Source organism: Scyliorhinus canicula, chromosome 27, assembly GCF_902713615.1.
Source record: "Scyliorhinus canicula chromosome 27, sScyCan1.1, whole genome shotgun sequence".
In the NCBI taxonomy this organism is placed as follows: Eukaryota; Metazoa; Chordata; class Chondrichthyes; order Carcharhiniformes; family Scyliorhinidae; genus Scyliorhinus; species Scyliorhinus canicula.
In genome coordinates, this window is record NC_052172.1 from 5,057,248 (window position 1) to 5,078,323 (window position 21,076).

The window sequence follows — 21,076 nt, forward strand, 5'->3', positions numbered from 1 at the left end:
GGTTCTCTGGGCCTCTGGATTACTGGTGACAAAACCATTGCGCCTCCACCTGCCCCCCCCCCCCCCCCCCCCCCCACCCAATGCGAGGAAACCTTCAGGAATACACTCAATCACACTCGGCAACCTCGGTTGCCATGGAGATATCTATTTGCTTAGACTATGTGGGGGCAATTTAGGGTGAAGGGGAAAGGTTTGGGGGTGGGGGGGGGGGGCTGGAAGGCAGAGCCAAATGATAACAGAGACCCATCAGAAGGAGACAAGGCCCTTTCGTTTCTGGAGTAACTTTTAACACATTTAGAATCAGCAGAATAATTTGACTTGGGGCGGACCTTGTTTTTGCTGGAAAATCAGCGTTTTCAAAAAACTAATTGTAGAAATATCAGCATCACCGGCAAGGATCAATATTGCCCATTCATACTGTGGGCAGTCTGGTTCTCCTTATCTGGGGAAGGATGTTCTTGCTCCAGAGGAAGTGCAGCGAAGGTTTACCGGGCTGATTCCTGGGGTGACGGGACTGATGTACGAGGAGAGATTGAATCGTTTAGGATTGTATTCGCTGATTCTAACGGGGACTAGACAGGGTAGATGCAGGAAGGATGTTCCCGATGGTGGGGGGGGGGGGGGGGGGGTATCCAGAACCAGGGGTCACAGTCTGAGGATTCGGGGTGGACCATTTAGGACAGGGATGAGGGGAAATTTCTTCACCCAACGGGCGATTGGCCTGTGAAATTCATTACCACAGGAAATAGCTGAGGCAAAAACATTGCACGTCTTCAAGAAGTTAGATACAGCACTTAGGGCGAAGGGATCAAAGGGGTGGGAGGGTGAAACAGGATTAGGCTATTGAGTTGGATGGTCAGCCATGATAATGAATGGCAGAGCAGGCTTGAAGGGCCAAATGGCCTCCTCCAGCTCCCATTTTCTATGGTCCAAACGACTGAGTGGCTGCCACGTCAGAGGGTAGTAAACCATGTTGGTCCAGTACCACCAGACTGGGTAAGGGTGGCATGCTCTCTTTCCTGAGGGGCATTAATGAACCTGTTGGCCTTTTTTATTAATGGCAATCCAACACCTTCGTGATCGCAGAACCCAACTCTTTATTGAGACTGAACTCAAACCGCCATGGTGCAGGTTAAGTAGCCCTGGCCCGTGCAGGTTGACCACTTCGCTACCTTACCCGCTAAGAAAGCGCGCGGATTGGCCGAGGGTAAAGGCGCCATGGCAGACCTGGTCATGGGAGCACGGAGCGCCCTCCCAAGGATTGGGAAGCAGGGCGGGAAACGCTCACAGCCGTTAGGAGGGGGGACAACAGGTCGTGTGATAGAAGGAACGATTTCAACAAACTAGGTTTAAACTCCTCCTGGTGAAGTTTCCCTTCACACAATGAAGCTGTTCCCAACACAAAGTGTTTGTAAGGCATGCATCTCCCCCATAATTAACCGGTGATATTGCGACATTCTGAAAACAACGTCATACCAAAACATTTACGCAGGACACAATTGGCATTTCAGCTGTGCTTATTCATTTTAAAATTGCAACATTAGCTTTTCAGCAAACCTTTTATAATGAAGGCAATTAGTTCACACAAACAACATCTTACGACAGAATCTTACAGCAAACTAAACTGGGAGGGGGAGTTTGCCATTGCTGCCCCTAATCGCGGTCAACTGGCCACAGATCTCATCGACTATGCAGGCCCAGAACTTTTGCCCAATATTAAAATGCAAAAGTCGATCGCTCCCAATCAGCTGCAGTAACACCAGAGTGCCTGCTGGTGGCAGTAGCTCCAGGAGGTTCAACAGCGCGACGAGGGTGGCGAGATTGGAGGAAATAAAGAGCAGGCCTATTGGTTCCCAAAGGACTGGGCCCCAGGCCCAGGGTGAAATTATTAGGGTGGCCACACTTTCTCAATCAAATTGAGAGACGCTCGGCGACAACATCCAGGGCCTTCTGACCTGGCTCCAGCTGGGGTGCACGAAGGTGACTCATGAGCGCCTCCTCAGGGGCGAGGCGAGAAGGGCGAGGATGGATGAGTCGAGCAAGTCATTTTAAAAAAAAAGAGTTCTCCAGAAGCCGGAAAGTGGGTCAAAATGCGAAGATGTCCACGAAACGAAAAGGTTAACCCTCAGGGCACCCGGTGGGGGGGGGCAAAAACAGGCCAGGCCGCGCCCAGCCAGCGCACGTGACGGGGAGCAGAGACCATGCGAGGAAACATTCAACATAAACGGTGGCAGAATCGTCTTTACAAAGGTGGAATCCTCGGGGCAAACTCCCCCTTTTAGGTTTAGGTCGGCTGTGAGAGCCCGATTGTGATTCAGTATCGGTACGACGGGAGAGGCAAACACAAGCAGGAAGCGAGATGCTGCAGGTCCTGGGCCTGGGAGCAGTGTGGTGGTGGCTTCAGACACTGCCGGGCAGCATTAGCGGATGCATAGTTTTCGTCGGCGAAGGAAGAACAGATCTCGGGGCTGGGCGAGCGGTGACGAAACCGCCTGCTCAGCACAACGTCACTAACGACAGTACGGTGATCGGCGGCGGGCGGGGGATGGTGGTGGGAGGGGGTGGGGGGAGACGAACAAAGACATTTATACTTCCACGAAGGCCGCATGCAGATCTCTTGCAAGGCCTATGAGCTGAGTGAGGTCAGGGGTCAGGGTGCGATGACATTTGCAAAGAGACATTTGTGATACTCTCATTGGTGCAGAAAACCATCAGGTAACCACAGTAACAGTGAGCCGACATGTAAAACGAGCACTTAAAGAGACAGCACCCCACCCCGTCACTGTATAAAAACCTCATTAAAAAAGAAACACTTTCAATATCCAAGGGCTCCTTCCACAGTGTGGAACAGAAGCCTAAGGCCTCTTGCTTCCTCTGGTTCCCGCAGCAACACAGGAACTGGGAACATTTCTTAAAGGGGCAGTGCTGTCTGCTATTTTGGGGTGTGCGAGGAGTATTCCATCCTCTCTGGCAGTGGGCTCCAGCGGCCCCGGAATTACCACTGGGAAAGGTTGGGAAATTGGCGGGTTGAGGGAAGCGGCTCCCGTGTCCAACGATCGAAGGACGGAGCTAGCAGAGCACGCGTTGGGGCAATGGGCTTCTCTGATTGGTGCGTCATGGGACACAGTCGGATCTGGGAGCAGGGAACAGATTGGGCGAGGGTTAAGGGCGGGGAGGGCGGGGAGGGAGGGGAGGGGTGCAAAGGCATGCGGATGCCGCTAAGCGCACGCGGCAGGATCTTTCTAACCCCCCACCTCCCGCCCCCAGGATTGCCAAAGAAATTGGCCGGAATGTCTTAAGTCCACATCTCCACCCTTTGTCGGCTATCGGTGAATGCGAAGTTACAATAAAAAAGGCCTTGACCTTCGCCCCACCACTTCCAATCAACCGGACTATCTGAGGCACATACATACATACATACAAAACAATCCCTAACCCGAGTAAGAGCTGATTCCCGGGGAATGTGCTGTCTCTTTAATGTAAACAACCACAGCCGTGCCCGAATAAACACGCAGCCAGATCCCAAGTTGGGAATTCGCAATGTGCCGTCTCAATCCCTAACCCCGTGGCGGTAAACGAGGAATCCTGACACATGCAAAATATTGATTGGCCGGAATTAAGAGAGGCTTTAAGGAAGGGGCGGTGGGGGGGGTTGGCGGGGGGGGGGGGGGGGGGGGGGGGGGGGGGGGAGGGGGGGGGGGGGGGGGGGAACATTGGGTGCAGCGAAACAGGACTGGCAGAGAAATCTCCGGCACCCACGAAGACAGCAGCGAAGCTGGCGTGAGACAGGTCCCGCCTGAAATGCGCCGGAGATTTCCCGTCAGCCGGTTTGCTGGGGCCAGGACCATCCAATTGGATTTCGGCTCCTGGTCCGTGGTCTCTTGTCCCAGTGAACGGTTTGGCAATGGATGACAGGATCCGCGGTTGAATTTCTTTGGCTGGAGAAGTCTGCCGTGTGTTTATCAGAGTTGAACTGTGCTCGCCCAGCTCCCTTTCAGGGTCGGCCCATTTTCATCACAATTACAGAGAAAGACTCAAACGTAAAAATCCACCGATGAGTACAAAGATTAAAAAACTAAATACACTCCATTTACTCTTTGGACAGGCGATAATACAAATTCACATTTAAAAAAATACACTTTGCACAACTGGAACAATTTGTCACACTGGGAAATGATCAAATAAATTAAAATGTACAGAATAATATTGAACCTCGTGGTTTCCTATCACAGCAATAGGGACTTGCCCCTCCAGGAACCTTTCAGATGCTGCAATGGATAATGGGATGGGGGGGGGGGGGGGATCTGGCAGTGTGAGGCGTTGGGCTGAAAGGTCTGGCTCCCATTCAGCCACTCTCCAGCATCTTGTTGGCGTGCTTGTTGGCTTCATCGATGCGAGCTTTGTTCATGTCGCCCTGGTTAAGGACAAATGGTGAAGTTTAGAGTTCTGCGTGTGGACATATCCCTCCCCACCCCACCAACGTTCCACCAATGTATCTGTCATTAACTCCCTCATCATCTCGCCTCCGAACCCAGCTCTTCACTCCTCTTCCAGTGCTTGCTCCCGGTGTCTAGATCTCACCCACTGTAAAATATCCCTTGCACGGCGCGGATCGAAGGTTGTGCGTGTTTGTTTCTGTTTATAATGGTTACGGTTTGGATTACCCTGGTGAGGGAGCGCTGTAGTGAGGGAGCGCTGTAGTGAGGGAGCGCTGTAGTGAGGGAGAGCTGTAGTGAGGGAGCGCTGTAGTGAGGGAGCGCTGTAGTGAGGGAGCGCTGTAGTGAGGGAGCGCTGTAGTGAGGGAGCGCTGTAGTGAGGGAGCGCTGTAGTGAGGGAGAGCTGTAGTGAGGGAGCGCTGTAGTGAGGGAGAGCTGTAGTGAGGGAGCACTGTGGTGAGGGAGCGCTGTAGTGAGGGAGCGCTGTAGTGAGGGAGAGCTGTAGTGAGGGACCGCTGTAGTGAGGGAGCGCTGTAGTGAGGGAGCGCTGTAGTGAGGGAGAGCTGTAGTGAGGGAGAGCTGTAGTGAGGGAGAGCTGTAGTGAGGGAGAGCTGTAGTGAGGGAGAGCTGTAGTGAGGGAGCGCTGTAGTGAGGGAGCAGTGTAGTGAGGGAGCGCTGTAGTGAGGGAGCACTGTAGTGAGGGAGAGCTGTAGTGAGGGAGAGCTGTAGTGAGGGAGAGCTGTAGTGAGGGAGCAGTGTAGTGAGGGAGCGCTGTAGTGAGGGAGCGCTGTAGTGAGGGAGCACTGTAGTGAGGGAGAGCTGTAGTGAGGGAGAGCTGTAGTGAGGGAGCGCTGTAGTGAGGGAGAGCTGTAGTGAGGGAGCGCTGTAGTGAGGGAGAGCTGTAGTGAGGGAGAGCTGTAGTGAGGGAGCGCTGTAGTGAGGGAGCGCTGTAGTGAGGGAGAGCTGTAGTGAGGGAGCGCTGTAGTGAGGGAGCGCTGTGGTGAGGGAGCATTGTAGTGAGGGAGCGCTGTAGTGAGGGAGCGCTGTAGTGAGGGAGCGCTGTAGTGAGGGAGAGCTGTAGTGAGGGAGCGCTGTAGTGAGGGAGCGCTGTAGTGAGGGAGAGCTGTAGTGAGGGAGCGCTGTAGTGAGGGAGCGCTGTAGTGAGGGAGCGCTGTAGTGAGGGAGAGCTGTGGTGAGGGAGAGCTGTAGTGAGGGAGAGCTGTAGTGAGGGAGCGCTGTAGTGAGGGAGCCCTGTAGTGAGGGAGCGCTGTAGTGAGGGAGCGCTGTAGTGAGGGAGCGCTGTAGTGAGGGAGCGCTGTAGTGAGGGAGAGCTGTAGTGAGGGAGCGCTGTAGTGAGGGAGCGCTGTAGTGAGGGAGCGCTGTAGTGAGGGAGCGCTGTAGTGAGGGAGCGCTGTAGTGAGGGAGCGCTGTAGTGAGGGAGCGCTGTAGTGAGGGAGAGCTGTAGTGAGGGAGCGCTGTGGTGAGGGAGCGCTGTAGTGAGGGAGCGCTGTAGTGAGGGAGCGCTGTGGTGAGGGAGCGCTGTAGTGAGGGAGCGCTGTAGTGAGGGAGCGCTGTGGTGAGGGAGCGCTGTAGTGAGGGAGCGCTGTAGTGAGGGAGCGCTGTAGTGAGGGAGCGCTGTAGTGAGGGAGCGCTGTAGTGAGGGAGAGCTGTAGTGAGGGAGCAGTGTAGTGAGGGAGCGCTGTGGTGAGGGAGCGCTGTAGTGAGGGAGCACTGTAGTGAGGGAGCGCTGTAGTGAGGGAGAGCTGTAGTGAGGGAGCGCTGTAGTGAGGGAGCGCTGTAGTGAGGGAGCGCTGTGGTGAGGGAGCGCTGTGGTGAGGGAGCAGTGTAGTGAGGGAGAGCTGTGGTGAGGGAGCGCTGTAGTGAGGGAGCGCTGTAGTGAGGGAGCACTGTAGTGAGGGAGCGCTGTAGTGAGGGAGCGCTGTAGTGAGGGAGCGCTGTAGTGAGGGAGCGCTGTAGTGAGGGAGCAGTGTAGTGAGGGACCGCTGTAGTGAGGGAGAGCTGTAGTGAGGGAGCGCTGTAGTGAGGGAGAGCTGTAGTGAGGGAGCGCTGTAGTGAGGGAGCGCTGTGGTGAGGGAGCGCTGTAGTGAGGGAGCGCTGTAGTGAGGGAGCGCTGTAGTGAGGGAGCGCTGTAGTGAGGGAGCGCTGTAGTGAGGGAGCGCTGTAGTGAGGGAGCGCTGTAGTGAGGGAGCGCTGTAGTGAGGGAGCGCTGTAGTGAGGGAGCGCTGTAGTGAGGGAGCGCTGTAGTGAGGGAACGCTGTAGTGAGGGAGCGCTGTAGTGAGGGAGCGCTGTAGTGAGGGAGCGCTGTAGTGAGGGAGCGCTGTAGTGAGGGAGCGCTGTAGTGAGGGAGCATTGTAGTGAGGGAGCGCTGTAGTGAGGGAGCGCTGTAGTGAGGGAGCGCTGTAGTGAGGGAGCGCTGTAGTGAGGGAGCGCTGTAGTGAGGGAGCGCTGTAGTGAGGGAGCGCTGTAGTGAGGGAGAGCTGTAGTGAGGGAGCGCTGTAGTGAGGGAGCGCTGTAGTGAGGGAGCGCTGTAGTGAGGGAGCATTGTAGTGAGGGAGCACTGTAGTGAGGGAGCACTGTAGTGAGGGAGCGCTGTAGTGAGGGAGCGCTGTAGTGAGGGAGAGCTGTAGTGAGGGAGCGCTGTAGTGAGGGAGAGCTGTAGTGAGGGAGCGCTGTAGTGAGGGAGCGCTGTGGTGAGGGAGCGCTGTAGTGAGGGAGCGCTGTAGTGAGGGAGCGCTGTAGTGAGGGAGCGCTGTGGTGAGGGAGCGCTGTAGTGAGGGAGCGCTGTAGTGAGGGAGCGCTGTAGTGAGGGAGCGCTGTAGTGAGGGAGAGCTGTGGTGAGGGAGCGCTGTAGTGAGGGAGAGCTGTGGTGAGGGAGCGCTGTAGTGAGGGAGCGCTGTAGTGAGGGAACGCTGTAGTGAGGGAGCGCTGTAGTGAGGGAGCGCTGTAGTGAGGGAGAGCTGTAGTGAGGGAGCGCTGTAGTGAGGGAGCACTGTAGTGAGGGAGCGCTGTAGTGAGGGAGCGCTGTAGTGAGGGAGCGCTGTAGTGAGGGAGAGCTGTAGTGAGGGAGCGCTGTAGTGAGGGAGCGCTGTAGTGAGGGAGAGCTGTGGTGAGGGAGCGCTGTAGTGAGGGAGAGCTGTAGTGAGGGAGCGCTGTAGTGAGGGAGCGCTGTAGTGAGGGAGCGCTGTAGTGAGGGAGCGCTGTAGTGAGGGAGAGCTGTAGTGAGGGAGCGCTGTAGTGAGGGAGAGCTGTAGTGAGGGAGCGCTGTAGTGAGGGAGAGCTGTAGTGAGGGAGCGCTGTAGTGAGGGAGCGCTGTAGTGAGGGAGAGCTGTGGTGAGGGAGCGCTGTGGTGAGGGAGCACTGTAGTGAGGGAGCGCTGTAGTGAGGGAGCGCTGTGGTGAGGGAGAGCTGTAGTGAGGGAGCACTGTAGTGAGGGAGAGCTGTAATGAGGGAGCGCTGTAGTGAGGGAGCGCTGTAGTGAGGGAGCACTGTAGTGAGGGAGCGCTGTGGTGAGGGAGCGCTGTAGTGAGGGAGCGCTGTAGTGAGGGAGCGCTGTGGTGAGGGAGCGCTGTAGTGAGGGAGCGCTGTGGTGAGGGAGCGCTGTGGTGAGGGAGCGCTGTAGTGAGGGAGCGCTGTAGTGAGGGAGCGCTGTAGTGAGGGAGCGCTGTGGTGAGGGAGCGCTGTAGTGAGGGAGCGCTGTAGTGAGGGAGCGCTGTAGTGAGGGAGCGCTGTAGTGAGGGAGCGCTGTAGTGAGGGAGCGCTGTGGTGAGGGAGCGCTGTGGTGAGGGAGCGCTGTAGTGAGGGAGCGCTGTAGTGAGGGAGCGCTGTAGTGAGGGAGCGCTGTGGTGAGGGAGCAGTGTAGTGAGGGAGCGCTGTAGTGAGGGAGAGCTGTAGTGAGGGAGCGCTGTGGTGAGGGAGCGCTGTGGTGAGGGAGCGCTGTAGTGAGGGAGAGCTGTAGTGAGGGAGCGCTGTAGTGAGGGAGCACTGTAGTGAGGGAGCATTGTAGTGAGGGAGAGCTGTAGTGAGGGAGCGCTGTAGTGAGGGAGCACTGTAGTGAGGGAGCATTGTAGTGAGGGAGAGCTGTAGTGAGGGAGCGCTGTAGTGAGGGAGCGCTGTGGTGAGGGAGCGCTGTAGTGAGGGAGCGCTGTAGTGAGGGAGCATTGTAGTGAGGGAGCGCTGTAGTGAGGGAGCACTGTAGTGAGGGAGAGCTGTAGTGAGGGAGAGCTGTAGTGAGGGAGCGCTGTAGTGAGGGAGCGCTGTAGTGAGGGAGCGCTGTGGTGAGGGAGCGCTGTAGTGAGGGAGCGCTGTAGTGAGGGAGCGCTGTAGTGAGGGAGCGCTGTAGTGAGGGAGCGCTGTAGTGAGGGAGAGCTGTAGTGAGGGAGCGCTGTAGTGAGGGAGCGCTGTAGTGAGGGAGAGCTGTAGTGAGGGAGCGCTGTAGTGAGGGAGCACTGTAGTGAGGGAGCATTGTAGTGAGGGAGCGCTGTAGTGAGGGAGCGCTGTAGTGAGGGAGAGCTGTAGTGAGGGAGCGCTGTAGTGAGGGAGCACTGTAGTGAGGGAGCATTGTAGTGAGGGAGCGCTGTAGTGAGGGAGCATTGTAGTGAGGGAGCGCTGTAGTGAGGGAGCGCTGTAGTGAGGGAGAGCTGTAGTGAGGGAGCGCTGTAGTGAGGGAGCACTGTAGTGAGGGAGCATTGTAGTGAGGGAGCACTGTAGTGAGGGAGCAGTGTAGTGAGGGAGCGCTGTAGTGAGGGAGCATTGTAGTGAGGGAGCGCTGTAGTGAGGGAGAGCTGTAGTGAGGGAGAGCTGTGGTGAGGGAGCGCTGTAGTGAGGGAGCGCTGTAGTGAGGGAGCGCTGTAGTGAGGGAGAGCTGTAGTGAGGGAGAGCTGTAGTGAGGGAGCACTGTAGTGAGGGAGCATTGTAGTGAGGGAGAGCTGTAGTGAGGGAGCATTGTAGTGAGGGAGCACTGTAGTGAGGGAGAGCTGTAGTGAGGGAGCGCTGTAGTGAGGGAGCGCTGTAGTGAGGGAGCGCTGTAGTGAGGGAGCGCTGTGGTGAGGGAGAGCTGTAGTGAGGGAGCGCTGTGGTGAGGGAGCGCTGTAGTGAGGGAGCACTGTGGTGAGGGAGCATTGTAGTGAGGGAGCGCTGTAGTGAGGGAGCGCTGTAGTGAGGGAGAGCTGTAGTGAGGGAGCGCTGTGGTGAGGGAGCGCTGTAGTGAGGGAGAGCTGTGGTGAGGGAGCGCTGTAGTGAGGGAGCGCTGTAGTGAGGGAGCGCTGTAGTGAGGGAGCGCTGTAGTGAGGGAGCGCTGTAGTGAGGGAGCGCTGTGGTGAGGGAGCGCTGTAGTGAGGGAGCAGTGTAGTGAGGGAGCGCTGTAGTGAGGGAGCATTGTAGTGAGGGAGCGCTGTAGTGAGGGAGCGCTGTAGTGAGGGAGCGCTGTAGTGAGGGAGCGCTGTGGTGAGGGAGCGCTGTGGTGAGGGAGCATTGTAGTGAGGGAGCGCTGTAGTGAGGGAGCGCTGTGGTGAGGGAGCGCTGTAGTGAGGGAGCGCTGTAGTGAGGGAGCGCTGTGGTGAGGGAGAGCTGTAGTGAGGGAGCGCTGTAGTGAGGGAGCGCTGTAGTGAGGGAGCGCTGTAGTGAGGGAGCGCTGTAGTGAGGGAGCGCTGTGGTGAGGGAGCGCTGTAGTGAGGGAGCGCTGTAGTGAGGGAGCGCTGTAGTGAGGGAGAGCTGTGGTGAGGGAGCGCTGTAGTGAGGGAGCGCTGTGGTGAGGGAGCGCTGTAGTGAGGGAGAGCTGTAGTGAGGGAGCGCTGTAGTGAGGGAGAGCTGTAGTGAGGGAGCGCTGTAGTGAGGGAGCGCTGTAGTGAGGGAGCGCTGTAGTGAGGGAGCGCTGTGGTGAGGGAGCGCTGTAGTGAGGGAGCGCTGTAGTGAGGGAGCGCTGTGGTGAGGGAGCGCTGTAGTGAGGGAGCGCTGTAGTGAGGGAGCGCTGTGGTGAGGGAGCGCTGTAGTGAGGGAGCGCTGTAGTGAGGGAGCGCTGTAGTGAGGGAGAGCTGTAGTGAGGGAGCAGTGTAGTGAGGGAGCGCTGTGGTGAGGGAGCATTGTAGTGAGGGAGCGCTGTAGTGAGGGAGAGCTGTAGTGAGGGAGCGCTGTGGTGAGGGAGCGCTGTGGTGAGGGAGCAGTGTAGTGAGGGAGAGCTGTGGTGAGGGAGCGCTGTAGTGAGGGAGCGCTGTAGTGAGGGAGAGCTGTGGTGAGGGAGCGCTGTAGTGAGGGAGCGCTGTAGTGAGGGAGCGCTGTAGTGAGGGAGCGCTGTAGTGAGGGAGCGCTGTAGTGAGGGAGCGCTGTAGTGAGGGAGCGCTGTAGTGAGGGAGCGCTGTAGTGAGGGAGCGCTGTAGTGAGGGAGCGCTGTAGTGAGGGAACGCTGTAGTGAGGGAGCGCTGTAGTGAGGGAGCGCTGTAGTGAGGGAGCGCTGTAGTGAGGGAGCGCTGTAGTGAGGGAGTGCTGTAGTGAGGGAGCGCTGTAGTGAGGGAGCGCTGTAGTGAGGGAGCGCTGTAGTGAGGGAGCGCTGTAGTGAGGGAGCGCTGTAGTGAGGGAGCGCTGTGGTGAGGGAGCGCTGTGGTGAGGGAGCACTGTAGTGAGGGAGAGCTGTAGTGAGGGAGCGCTGTAGTGAGGGAGCGCTGTAGTGAGGGAGCGCTGTAGTGAGGGAGCATTGTAGTGAGGGAGCGCTGTAGTGAGGGAGCGCTGTAGTGAGGGAGCGCTGTAGTGAGGGAGCGCTGTAGTGAGGGAGCGCTGTAGTGAGGGAGCGCTGTAGTGAGGGAGCGCTGTAGTGAGGGAGCGCTGTAGTGAGGGAGAGCTGTAGTGAGGGAGCGCTGTAGTGAGGGAGCGCTGTAGTGAGGGAGCGCTGTAGTGAGGGAGCGCTGTAGTGAGGGAGCGCTGTAGTGAGGGAGCGCTGTAGTGAGGGAGCATTGTAGTGAGGGAGCACTGTAGTGAGGGAGCATTGTAGTGAGGGAGCGCTGTAGTGAGGGAGCGCTGTAGTGAGGGAGAGCTGTAGTGAGGGAGCGCTGTAGTGAGGGAGAGCTGTAGTGAGGGAGCGCTGTAGTGAGGGAGCGCTGTGGTGAGGGAGCGCTGTGGTGAGGGAGCGCTGTGGTGAGGGAGCGCTGTGGTGAGGGAGCGCTGTGGTGAGGGAGAGCTGTAGTGAGGGAGCGCTGTAGTGAGGGAGCGCTGTAGTGAGGGAGCGCTGTGGTGAGGGAGCGCTGTAGTGAGGGAGCGCTGTAGTGAGGGAGCGCTGTGGTGAGGGAGCGCTGTAGTGAGGGAGCGCTGTAGTGAGGGAGCGCTGTGGTGAGGGAGCGCTGTAGTGAGGGAGCGCTGTAGTGAGGGAGCGCTGTAGTGAGGGAGCGCTGTAGTGAGGGAGCGCTGTAGTGAGGGAGAGCTGTGGTGAGGGAGCGCTGTGGTGAGGGAGCGCTGTAGTGAGGGAGAGCTGTAGTGAGGGAGCGCTGTAGTGAGGGAGCGCTGTAGTGAGGGAGCGCTGTAGTGAGGGAGCACTGTAGTGAGGGAGAGCTGTAGTGAGGGAGAGCTGTAGTGAGGGAGCAGTGTAGTGAGGGAGCGCTGTGGTGAGGGAGCATTGTAGTGAGGGAGCGCTGTAGTGAGGGAGCGCTGTAGTGAGGGAGAGCTGTAGTGAGGGAGCGCTGTGGTGAGGGAGCGCTGTAGTGAGGGAGAGCTGTAGTGAGGGAGAGCTGTAGTGAGGGAGCGCTGTGGTGAGGGAGCGCTGTAGTGAGGGAGCGCTGTAGTGAGGGAGCAGTGTAGTGAGGGAGCGCTGTAGTGAGGGAGCGCTGTAGTGAGGGAGAGCTGTAGTGAGGGAGCGCTGTAGTGAGGGAGCAGTGTAGTGAGGGAGCGCTGTGGTGAGGGAGCGCTGTAGTGAGGGAGCGCTGTAGTGAGGGAGAGCTGTGGTGAGGGAGCGCTGTGGTGAGGGAGCGCTGTGGTGAGGGAGCGCTGTAGTGAGGGAGCGCTGTAGTGAGGGAGCGCTGTAGTGAGGGAGCGCTGTAGTGAGGGAGAGCTGTAGTGAGGGAGAGCTGTAGTGAGGGAGCAGTGTAGTGAGGGAGCGCTGTAGTGAGGGAGCGCTGTAGTGAGGGAGCGCTGTGGTGAGGGAGCAGTGTAGTGAGGGAGCGCTGTAGTGAGGGAGAGCTGTAGTGAGGGAGCAGTGTAGTGAGGGAGAGCTGTAGTGAGGGAGCGCTGTAGTGAGGGAGCAGTGTAGTGAGGGAGCGCTGTAGTGAGGGAGAGCTGTAGTGAGGGAGCAGTGTAGTGAGGGAGAGCTGTAGTGAGGGAGCGCTGTGGTGAGGGAGCAGTGTAGTGAGGGAGCGCTGTAGTGAGGGAGAGCTGTAGTGAGGGAGCAGTGTAGTGAGGGAGAGCTGTAGTGAGGGAGCGCTGTAGTGAGGGAGCAGTGTAGTGAGGGAGCGCTGTAGTGAGGGAGAGCTGTAGTGAGGGAGCGCTGTAGTGAGGGAGAGCTGTAGTGAGGGAGCAGTGTAGTGAGGGAGCGCTGTAGTGAGGGAGCGCTGTAGTGAGGGAGCGCTGTAGTGAGGGAGAGCTGTAGTGAGGGAGCAGTGTAGTGAGGGAGCGCTGTAGTGAGGGAGAGCTGTAGTGAGGGAGCGCTGTAGTGAGGGAGAGCTGTAGTGAGGGAGCGCTGTAGTGAGGGAGCGCTGTAGTGAGGGAGCGCTGTAGTGAGGGAGCGCTGTAGTGAGGGAGCGCTGTGGTGAGGGAGCGCTGTAGTGAGGGAGCGCTGTAGTGAGGGAGCAGTGTAGTGAGGGAGAGCTGTAGTGAGGGAGCGCTGTAGTGAGGGAGCGCTGTAGTGAGGGAGAGCTGTAGTGAGGGAGCGCTGTAGTGAGGGAGCGCTGTAGTGAGGGAGCGCTGTAGTGAGGGAGCGCTGTAGTGAGGGAGCGCTGTAGTGAGGGAGCGCTGTGGTGAGGGAGCGCTGTAGTGAGGGAGCGCTGTAGTGAGGGAGCAGTGTAGTGAGGGAGAGCTGTAGTGAGGGAGCGCTGTAGTGAGGGAGCGCTGTAGTGAGGGAGAGCTGTAGTGAGGGAGAGCTGTAGTGAGGGAGCGCTGTAGTGAGGGAGAGCTGTAGTGAGGGAGCAGTGTAGTGAGGGAGCGCTGTAGTGAGGGAGAGCTGTAGTGAGGGAGCGCTGTAGTGAGGGAGAGCTGTAGTGAGGGAGCGCTGTAGTGAGGGAGAGCTGTAGTGAGGGAGCGCTGTAGTGAGGGAGAGCTGTAGTGAGGGAGCGCTGTAGTGAGGGAGAGCTGTAGTGAGGGAGCGCTGTAGTGAGGGAGAGCTGTAGTGAGGGAGCGCTGTAGTGAGGGAGCGCTGTAGTGAGGGAGAGCTGTAGTGAGGGAGCGCTGTAGTGAGGGAGCGCTGTAGTGAGGGAGCACTGTAGTGAGGGAGCGCTGTAATGAGGGAGCGCTGTAGTGAGGGAGCGCTGTAGTGAGGGAGCGCTGTAGTGAGGGAGCGCTGTAGTGAGGGAGCGCTGTAGTGAGGGAGCACTGTAGTGAGGGAGCGCTGTAGTGAGGGAGCGCTGTAGTGAGGGAGCACTGTAGTGAGGGAGCGCTGTAGTGAGGGAGCGCTGTAGTGAGGGAGCGCTGTAGTGAGGGAGCGCTGTAGTGAGGGAGCACTGTAGTGAGGGAGCGCTGTAGTGAGGGAGCGCTGTAGTGAGGGAGCGCTGTAGTGAGGGAGCGCTGTAGTGAGGGAGCGCTGTAGTGAGGGAGAGCTGTAGTGAGGGAGCGCTGTGGTGAGGGAGCGCTGTAGTGAGGGAGAGCTGTAGTGAGGGAGAGCTGTAGTGAGGGAGCGCTGTAGTGAGGGAGAGCTGTAGTGAGGGAGCGCTGTAGTGAGGGAGCGCTGTAGTGAGGGAGCGCTGTAGTGAGGGAGCGCTGTAGTGAGGGAGCGCTGTAGTGAGGGAGCGCTGCAGTGAGGGAGCGCTGTAGTGAGGGAGCGCTGTGGTGAGGGAGCGCTGTAGTGAGGGAGCGCTGTAGTGAGGGAGCGCTGTAGTGAGGGAGCGCTGTAGTGAGGGAGCGCTGTGGTGAGGGAGCGCTGTAGTGAGGGAGCGCTGTAGTGAGGGAGCGCTGTAGTGAGGGAGCGCTGTAGTGAGGGAGCGCTGTAGTGAGGGAGCGCTGTAGTGAGGGAGCGCTGTAGTGAGGGAGCGCTGTAGTGAGGGAGCGCTGTAGTGAGGGAGCGCTGTAGTGAGGGAGCGCTGTAGTGAGGGAGCACTGTAGTGAGGGAGCGCTGTAGTGAGGGAGAGCTGTAGTGAGGGAGCGCTGTAGTGAGGGAGCGCTGTAGTGAGGGAGAGCTGTAGTGAGGGAGCGCTGTAGTGAGGGAGCGCTGTGGTGAGGGAGCGCTGTGGTGAGGGAGAGCTGTAGTGAGGGAGCGCTGTAGTGAGGGAGCGCTGTAGTGAGGGAGCGCTGTAGTGAGGGAGAGCTGTAGTGAGGGAGCGCTGTAGTGAGGGAGCGCTGTAGTGAGGGAGAGCTGTAGTGAGGGAGCGCTGTGGTGAGGGAGCACTGTAGTGAGGGAGCACTGTAATGAGGGAGCGCTGTGGTGAGGGAGAGCTGTAGTGAGGGAGCGCTGTAGTGAGGGAGCGCTGTAGTGAGGGAGCGCTGTAGTGAGGGAGAGCTGTAGTGAGGGAGCGCTGTAGTGAGGGAGCGCTGTAGTGAGGGAGCGCTGTAGTGAGGGAGAGCTGTAGTGAGGGAGCGCTGTAGTGAGGGGAGCGCTGTAGTGAGGGAGCGCTGTAGTGAGGGAGCGCTGTGGTGAGGGAGCGCTGTAGTGAGGGAGCGCTGTAGTGAGGGAGAGCTGTAGTGAGGGAGCGCTGTAGTGAGGGAGCGCTGTAGTGAGGGAGCGCTGTAGTGAGGGAGCGCTGTAGTGAGGGAGCGCTGTGGTGAGGGAGCGCTGTAGTGAGGGAGCGCTGTGGTGAGGGAGCGCTGTAGTGAGGGAGCGCTGTAGTGAGGGAGCGCTGTAGTGAGGGAGAGCTGTAGTGAGGGAGCACTGTGGTGAGGGAGCGCTGTAGTGAGGGAGCGCTGTAGTGAGGGAGAGCTGTAGTGAGGGAGCGCTGTAGTGAGGGAGCGCTGTAGTGAGGGAGCGCTGTAGTGAGGGAGAGCTGTAGTGAGGGAGCACTGTGGTGAGGGAGCGCTGTAGTGAGGGAGCGCTGTAGTGAGGGAGCGCTGTAGTGAGGGAGCGCTGTAGTGAGGGAGCGCTGTAGTGAGGGAGCGCTGTAGTGAGGGAGAGCTGTAGTGAGGGAGCGCTGTAGTGAGGGAGCGCTGTAGTGAGGGAGCGCTGTAGTGAGGGAGAGCTGTAGTGAGGGAGAGCTGTGGTGAGGGAGCGCTGTAGTGAGGGAGCGCTGTAGTGAGGGAGAGCTGTAGTGAGGGAGCGCTGTAGTGAGGGAGCGCTGTAGTGAGGGAGCGCTGTAGTGAGGGAGCGCTGTAGTGAGGGAGCGCTGTGGTGAGGGAGCGCTGTAGTGAGGGAGCGCTGTGGTGAGGGAGAGCTGTAGTGAGGGAGCGCTGTGGTGAGGGAGAGCTGTAGTGAGGGAGAGCTGTAGTGAGGGAGCGCTGTAGTGAGGGAGCGCTGTGGTGAGGGAGCGCTGTAGTGAGGGAGCGCTGTAGTGAGGGAGAGCTGTGGTGAGGGAGCGCTGTAGTGAGGGAGAGCTGTAGTGAGGGAGAGCTGTAGTGAGGGAGCGCTGTAGTGAGGGAGCGCTGTGGTGAGGGAGCGCTGTAGTGAGGGAGCGCTGTAGTGAGGGAGCGCTGTAGTGAGGGAGCGCTGTAGTGAGGGAGAGCTGTAGTGAGGGAGAGCTGTAGTGAGGGAGCGCTGTAGTGAGGGAGCGCTGTGGTGAGGGAGCGCTGTAGTGAGGGAGCGCTGTAGTGAGGGAGAGCTGTGGTGAGGGAGCGCTGTAGTGAGGGAGAGCTGTAGTGAGGGAGCGCTGTAGTGAGGGAGAGCTGTAGTGAGGGAGCGCTGTGGTGAGGGAGCGCTGTAGTGAGGGAGCGCTGTAGTGAGGGAGAGCTGTGGTGAGGGAGCGCTGTAGTGAGGGAGAGCTGTGGTGAGGGAGCGCTGTAGTGAGGGAGCGCTGTAGTGAGGGAGAGCTGTAGTGAGGGAGAGCTGTAGTGAGGGAGCGCTGTGGTGAGGGAGCGCTGTAGTGAGGGAGCGCTGTAGTGAGGGAGCGCTGTAGTGAGGGAGCGCTGTAGTGAGGGAGCGCTGTAGTGAGGGAGCGCTGTAGTGAGGGAGAGCTGTAGTGAGGGAGCGCTGTAGTGAGGGAGCGCTGTAGTGAGGGAGCGCTGTAGTGAGGGAGCGCTGTAGTGAGGGAGCACTGTAGTGAGGGAGCGCTGTAGTGAGGGAGCACTGTAGTGAGGGAGCGCTGTAGTGAGGGAGAGCTGTAGTGAGGGAGCGCTGTAGTGAGGGAGCGCTGTAGTGAGGGAGAGCTGTAGTGAGGGAGCGCTGTAGTGAGGGAGCGCTGTAGTGAGGGAGCGCTGTAGTGAGGGAGCGCTGTAGTGAGGGAGCGCTGTAGTGAGGGAGCACTGTAGTGAGGGAGCGCTGTAGTGAGGGAGAGCTGTAGTGAGGGAGCGCTGTAGTGAGGGAGCGCTGTAGTGAGGGAGAGCTATACTGTCAAGAGATGCCATTTCTTCAGATAGCACCAGTTCGCAACCCCTTACCGAGGAAATATATACCTGCCACAGAGGGAGTGCAACAAAGAACAAAGAATAATACAGCACAGGAACAGGCCCTTCGGCCCTCCAAGCCTGTACCGGTCATGATACCAACCTTTGCCAAAACCCTCAGCATTTCCTTGTGCCATATCCCTCTATACCCATCCTATCTATGTGTTTGTCAAGGTGCCTTTTGAACGCCGTTAATGTATCTGCTTCCACAGCCTCCCCCTGGCAACGCGTTCCAGGCCCTCACCACCCTCTGTGTAAAAAACCTGCCTCACACATCTCCTCTAAACTTTGCCCCACGGACCTTAAACCTATGCCCCCTGGTGACTGACCCCTCCACCCTGGGAAAGAGTGTCTGCCCATCCACTCTATCCATGCCCCTCATAATCTTGTAGACCTCTCTCAGGTCACCCCTCAACCTCCGTCTTTCTAATGAAAACAGTCCGAGTCTATTCAGCCTCTCCGCATAGCTAACACCCTCCAGACCAGGCAACGTCCTGGTAAACCTCCTCTACACCCTCTCCAAAGCCTCCACATCCTTCTGATAGTGTGTCGACCAGAATTGTGCTCAATATTCCAAGTGCGGCCGTACTAAGGTTCTATACAGCTGTAGCATAACTGGCCAGTTTTTATACTCGATGCCCCGTCCAATGAAGGCAAGCAATCCATATGCTTTCTTGACCACCTTGTCCACTTGTGTTGCCACTTTCAAAGATCTGTGGACCTGCGCACCCAGATCTCTCTGACTTTCTATATTCCTAAGAGTTTTGCCATTTACAGTATATTTCCTCTCTATGTTAGACCTCCCAAAATGCATTACCTCACGTTTGTCCGGATTAAACTCCATTTGCCATTTCTCTGCCCAAGTCTCCGACCTATTTATGTCCTGCTGTATCTTCTGACAATCCTCAGCACTATCTGCCACTCCACCAACCTTGGTGTCATCCGTGAACTCCCGTGGAAAAAGGTTCACCCCATTAATTCCTGGGATGGAAGGATTGTCGGATGAGGAAAGACCGGGGGGGGGGGGGGGGGGTGCAATTTACCGGCCTCGCCGCTCCCGACTCGGTGATCCGACAAGGCCGTTGAATCTCTCGAGAGGCGATCATCTGATGGATTATCTCATCGGTATTGTTGTTAGGCCTGGTCGTGCAACAAATTGCAACAGCTCAAAAGTGCCCAATTGTAACTAACATCAGGGTTTCCCATTGGCTGTGTTGGATTTAGTCTGACACGGCCAAATGCAACTAATCAATATGTCAACATTACCAATACAAACCTGAGTTTGTTTGAACGATTAGTTGACAGTCTGATAATGGCCCAACATTATTGGATGTCTGAGGGATGCATCTAAAGTCCGTTGGTCATAAAACGTTATTTGTATCTCTGGTTACATTTGCAAAAGTGTCCCACATGGAAGGCTCTGATCCTCTACCTCAAAGAATAAGTTCCCCACTCTCACTATCCCTACCTTGGTGACAATCCGGTCAATCTGGGTGTTCTGAGAGCTGATCTCATTGCCCATGTCCAGCGCCATATGTCGCAGGTTTCCGATGATGCTGCCCACTTGATCCAGGTTCTCTTCCATCTCATTTTCCCGAGCGTCGTCTGTCACTCTGAAATCAGACAAGTTGCCTAAGGTGAGGTGTGGACATCAGAGACACCAGAGGCATCCCCGGTGCCTCCCAAAGGGATGACTTCAGTTTGGCCACAATGCACCAACCCCAAAAGCCAGAAACGGGACCGTTCACCTTAGCGAATCGTAGAATCCCAACAGTGCAGAAGGAGGCCATTCGGCCCATCGAGTCTGCACCGACCCTCCGAAAGAGCACTCCAGACAAAGCCCATTCAGTAACCCCCGCTGTAACCCCTGCACATCGATCGTGGACAATCCACCTAACCTGCACATCTTTGGGCAGTGGGAGGAATCCGGAGCACCCGGAGGAAACCCACGCTGACACGGGGAGGACGTGCAGACTCCACACAGTCACCCCAAGGTAACGAAATGATATGAAAATCACTTCATGTCACGAGTAGGCTTCAATGAAGTTACTGTGAAAAGCCCCTAGTCGCCACATTCCGGCGCCTGTTCGGGGAGGCCGTTACGGGAATTGAACCCGCGCTGCTGGCCTTGTTCTGCTTTACAAGCCAGCTGTTTAGCCCACTGTGCTAAACCAGGCCCTGCCTCTGAATTGAACCCGGATCCCTGGCAGCCGTGCTGACCAAAGCAGAGACCACGATCCCAAGTGACTGACCAGTTATTCGACACCCATGGAGATTGTCATTTCTTTATGAAAGAGTAGCACAAGTGGCTAGCACTGTGGCTTCACAGCTCCAGGGTCCCAGGTTCGATTCCGGCTTGGGTCACTGTCTGTGCGGAGTCTGCACGTTCTCCCCGTGTGTCTGCGTGGGTTTCCTCCGGGTGCTCCGGTTTCCTCCCACAGTCCAAAGACGTGCGGGTTAGGTGGATTGGCCATGAAAAACCAGGGGCTGGTTTAGCTCACCGGGCTAAATCGCCGGCTTTTAAAGCAGACCAAGGCAGGCCAGCAGCACGGTTCGATTCCCGTACCAGCCTCCCCGGACAGGCGCCGGAATGTGGTGACTAGGGGCTTTTCACAGTAACTTCATTGAAGCCTACTCGTGCCAATAAGCGATTTTCATTTTTCATTTCAAATTGCCCATAGTGTCCAAAATTGCCCTTAGTGTTGGGTGGAGTTACTGGGTTATGGGGATAGGGTGGAGGTGTGGGGCTTAGGTAGGGTGCTCTTTCCAAGCGCCGGTGCAGACTCGATGGGCCGAATGGCCTCCTTCTGCACTGTAAATTCTATGAAAATTTTTTTTTTTTTTAAATTAAAGAGCATCCCCCACAAATCTCCAAAACGTTTCTAACTAGCCTGGAAATGGAAAATGGAAACAATGCCTTGTTCGCGACATGCTTGCTGTCAGTTCTGAGACATGAATCCAGAAATCCGTGGGGCCCCTGGACAATCTTGGGGGGGGGGGGGGGGGGGGGGGGGGGGGGGGATTTTGGCAACCCTTGCACATTTGTAACTGCCCAAATACATTTGAAAATGAAAATGAAAATCGCTTATTGTCACGAGTAGGCTTCAATGAAGTTACTGTGAAAAGCCCCTAGTCGCCACATTCCGGCGCCTGTTCGGGGAGGCTGGTACGGGAATCGAACCGTGCTGCTGGCCTGCCTTGGTCTGCTTTATAAGCCTGCGATTTAGCCCAGTGAGCTAAACCAGCCCCTTTTCCCCTACGACCCTCCCCGTCAAGGGTGGGGGGGGGGGCAGAGGGGATTGATCGGCCTGGGCTGGATCCAAGCTCAAAGGATCTGCTGCAACGTCACCCGGCGTCCATTCACTCAACACGTTCCGGGCCCCGAACGCAACGGCGTGGGCGGCGCCAACGGCACTTTCAGCCCTTAACGCTCTTTGTGTACGAACAGCATTTCTTTTACCTCCGGATGTATCCGCCGCTCATCGCCATCTGCTCGCGGTCGTCCATCACCCGGGCCGGCTGGCTGGCAACCACGCCATCCTGATTGTTCCCCCACACCTTCTTGTAGGCCCCTCCCGCCTCAAAGTTCTTTAACCTGGGAGAGAGAAAACGCACAAGGAGTTTACTTTCCCGCCCCCCCCTGAAACCGCCTCTCAAATCACAACAGCAGCTGGAGTTACCGGCTCGCACGTGGCTGAATAGGGGCCACCTGCGCTGGAAATCAGTTCGCGTTCAAAAAGACCCCGGGAGCGAAACTCTTCAGGATGGAAGAGCTTGTGTTGATCTGGAGTTTTTGGCGGGATAGCCCAATGTGCGGTAACAAAGTGGAGGAACGCTCATCCAAATTTCACACTGCAGGATCCCACAAACAACAGTTGTGATAATGGGCAGCTATCGGTTGAAGGATAGGTATTGGCTCGGACACAGGAAACCTCCACCGTCTCTTTTATACATTGCTACGCTGGAC

General features: G+C 57.4%; 1 protein-coding gene across 3 annotated transcripts in view; it reads right to left on the reverse strand.

Moving 5' to 3' along the window:
• Positions 1-3,685: 3,685 nt before the first annotated feature.
• LOC119957815 (synaptosomal-associated protein 25-like) overlaps positions 3,686-21,076 on the reverse strand; it is a 347,410-nt gene continuing 330,019 nt past the window's right edge. For all 3 annotated transcript variants that reach the window (XM_038785944.1, XM_038785945.1, XM_038785943.1), the window contains exons 6-8: positions 20,570-20,704; positions 18,578-18,722; positions 3,686-4,414 (exon numbers count right to left, since the gene is read on the reverse strand). In XM_038785944.1, the coding sequence (XP_038641872.1) occupies positions 4,346-4,414; positions 18,578-18,722; positions 20,570-20,704 (349 nt within the window). In that variant the 3' untranslated portion in view covers positions 3,686-4,345. The remainder of the gene's footprint in view (positions 4,415-18,577; positions 18,723-20,569; positions 20,705-21,076) is intronic.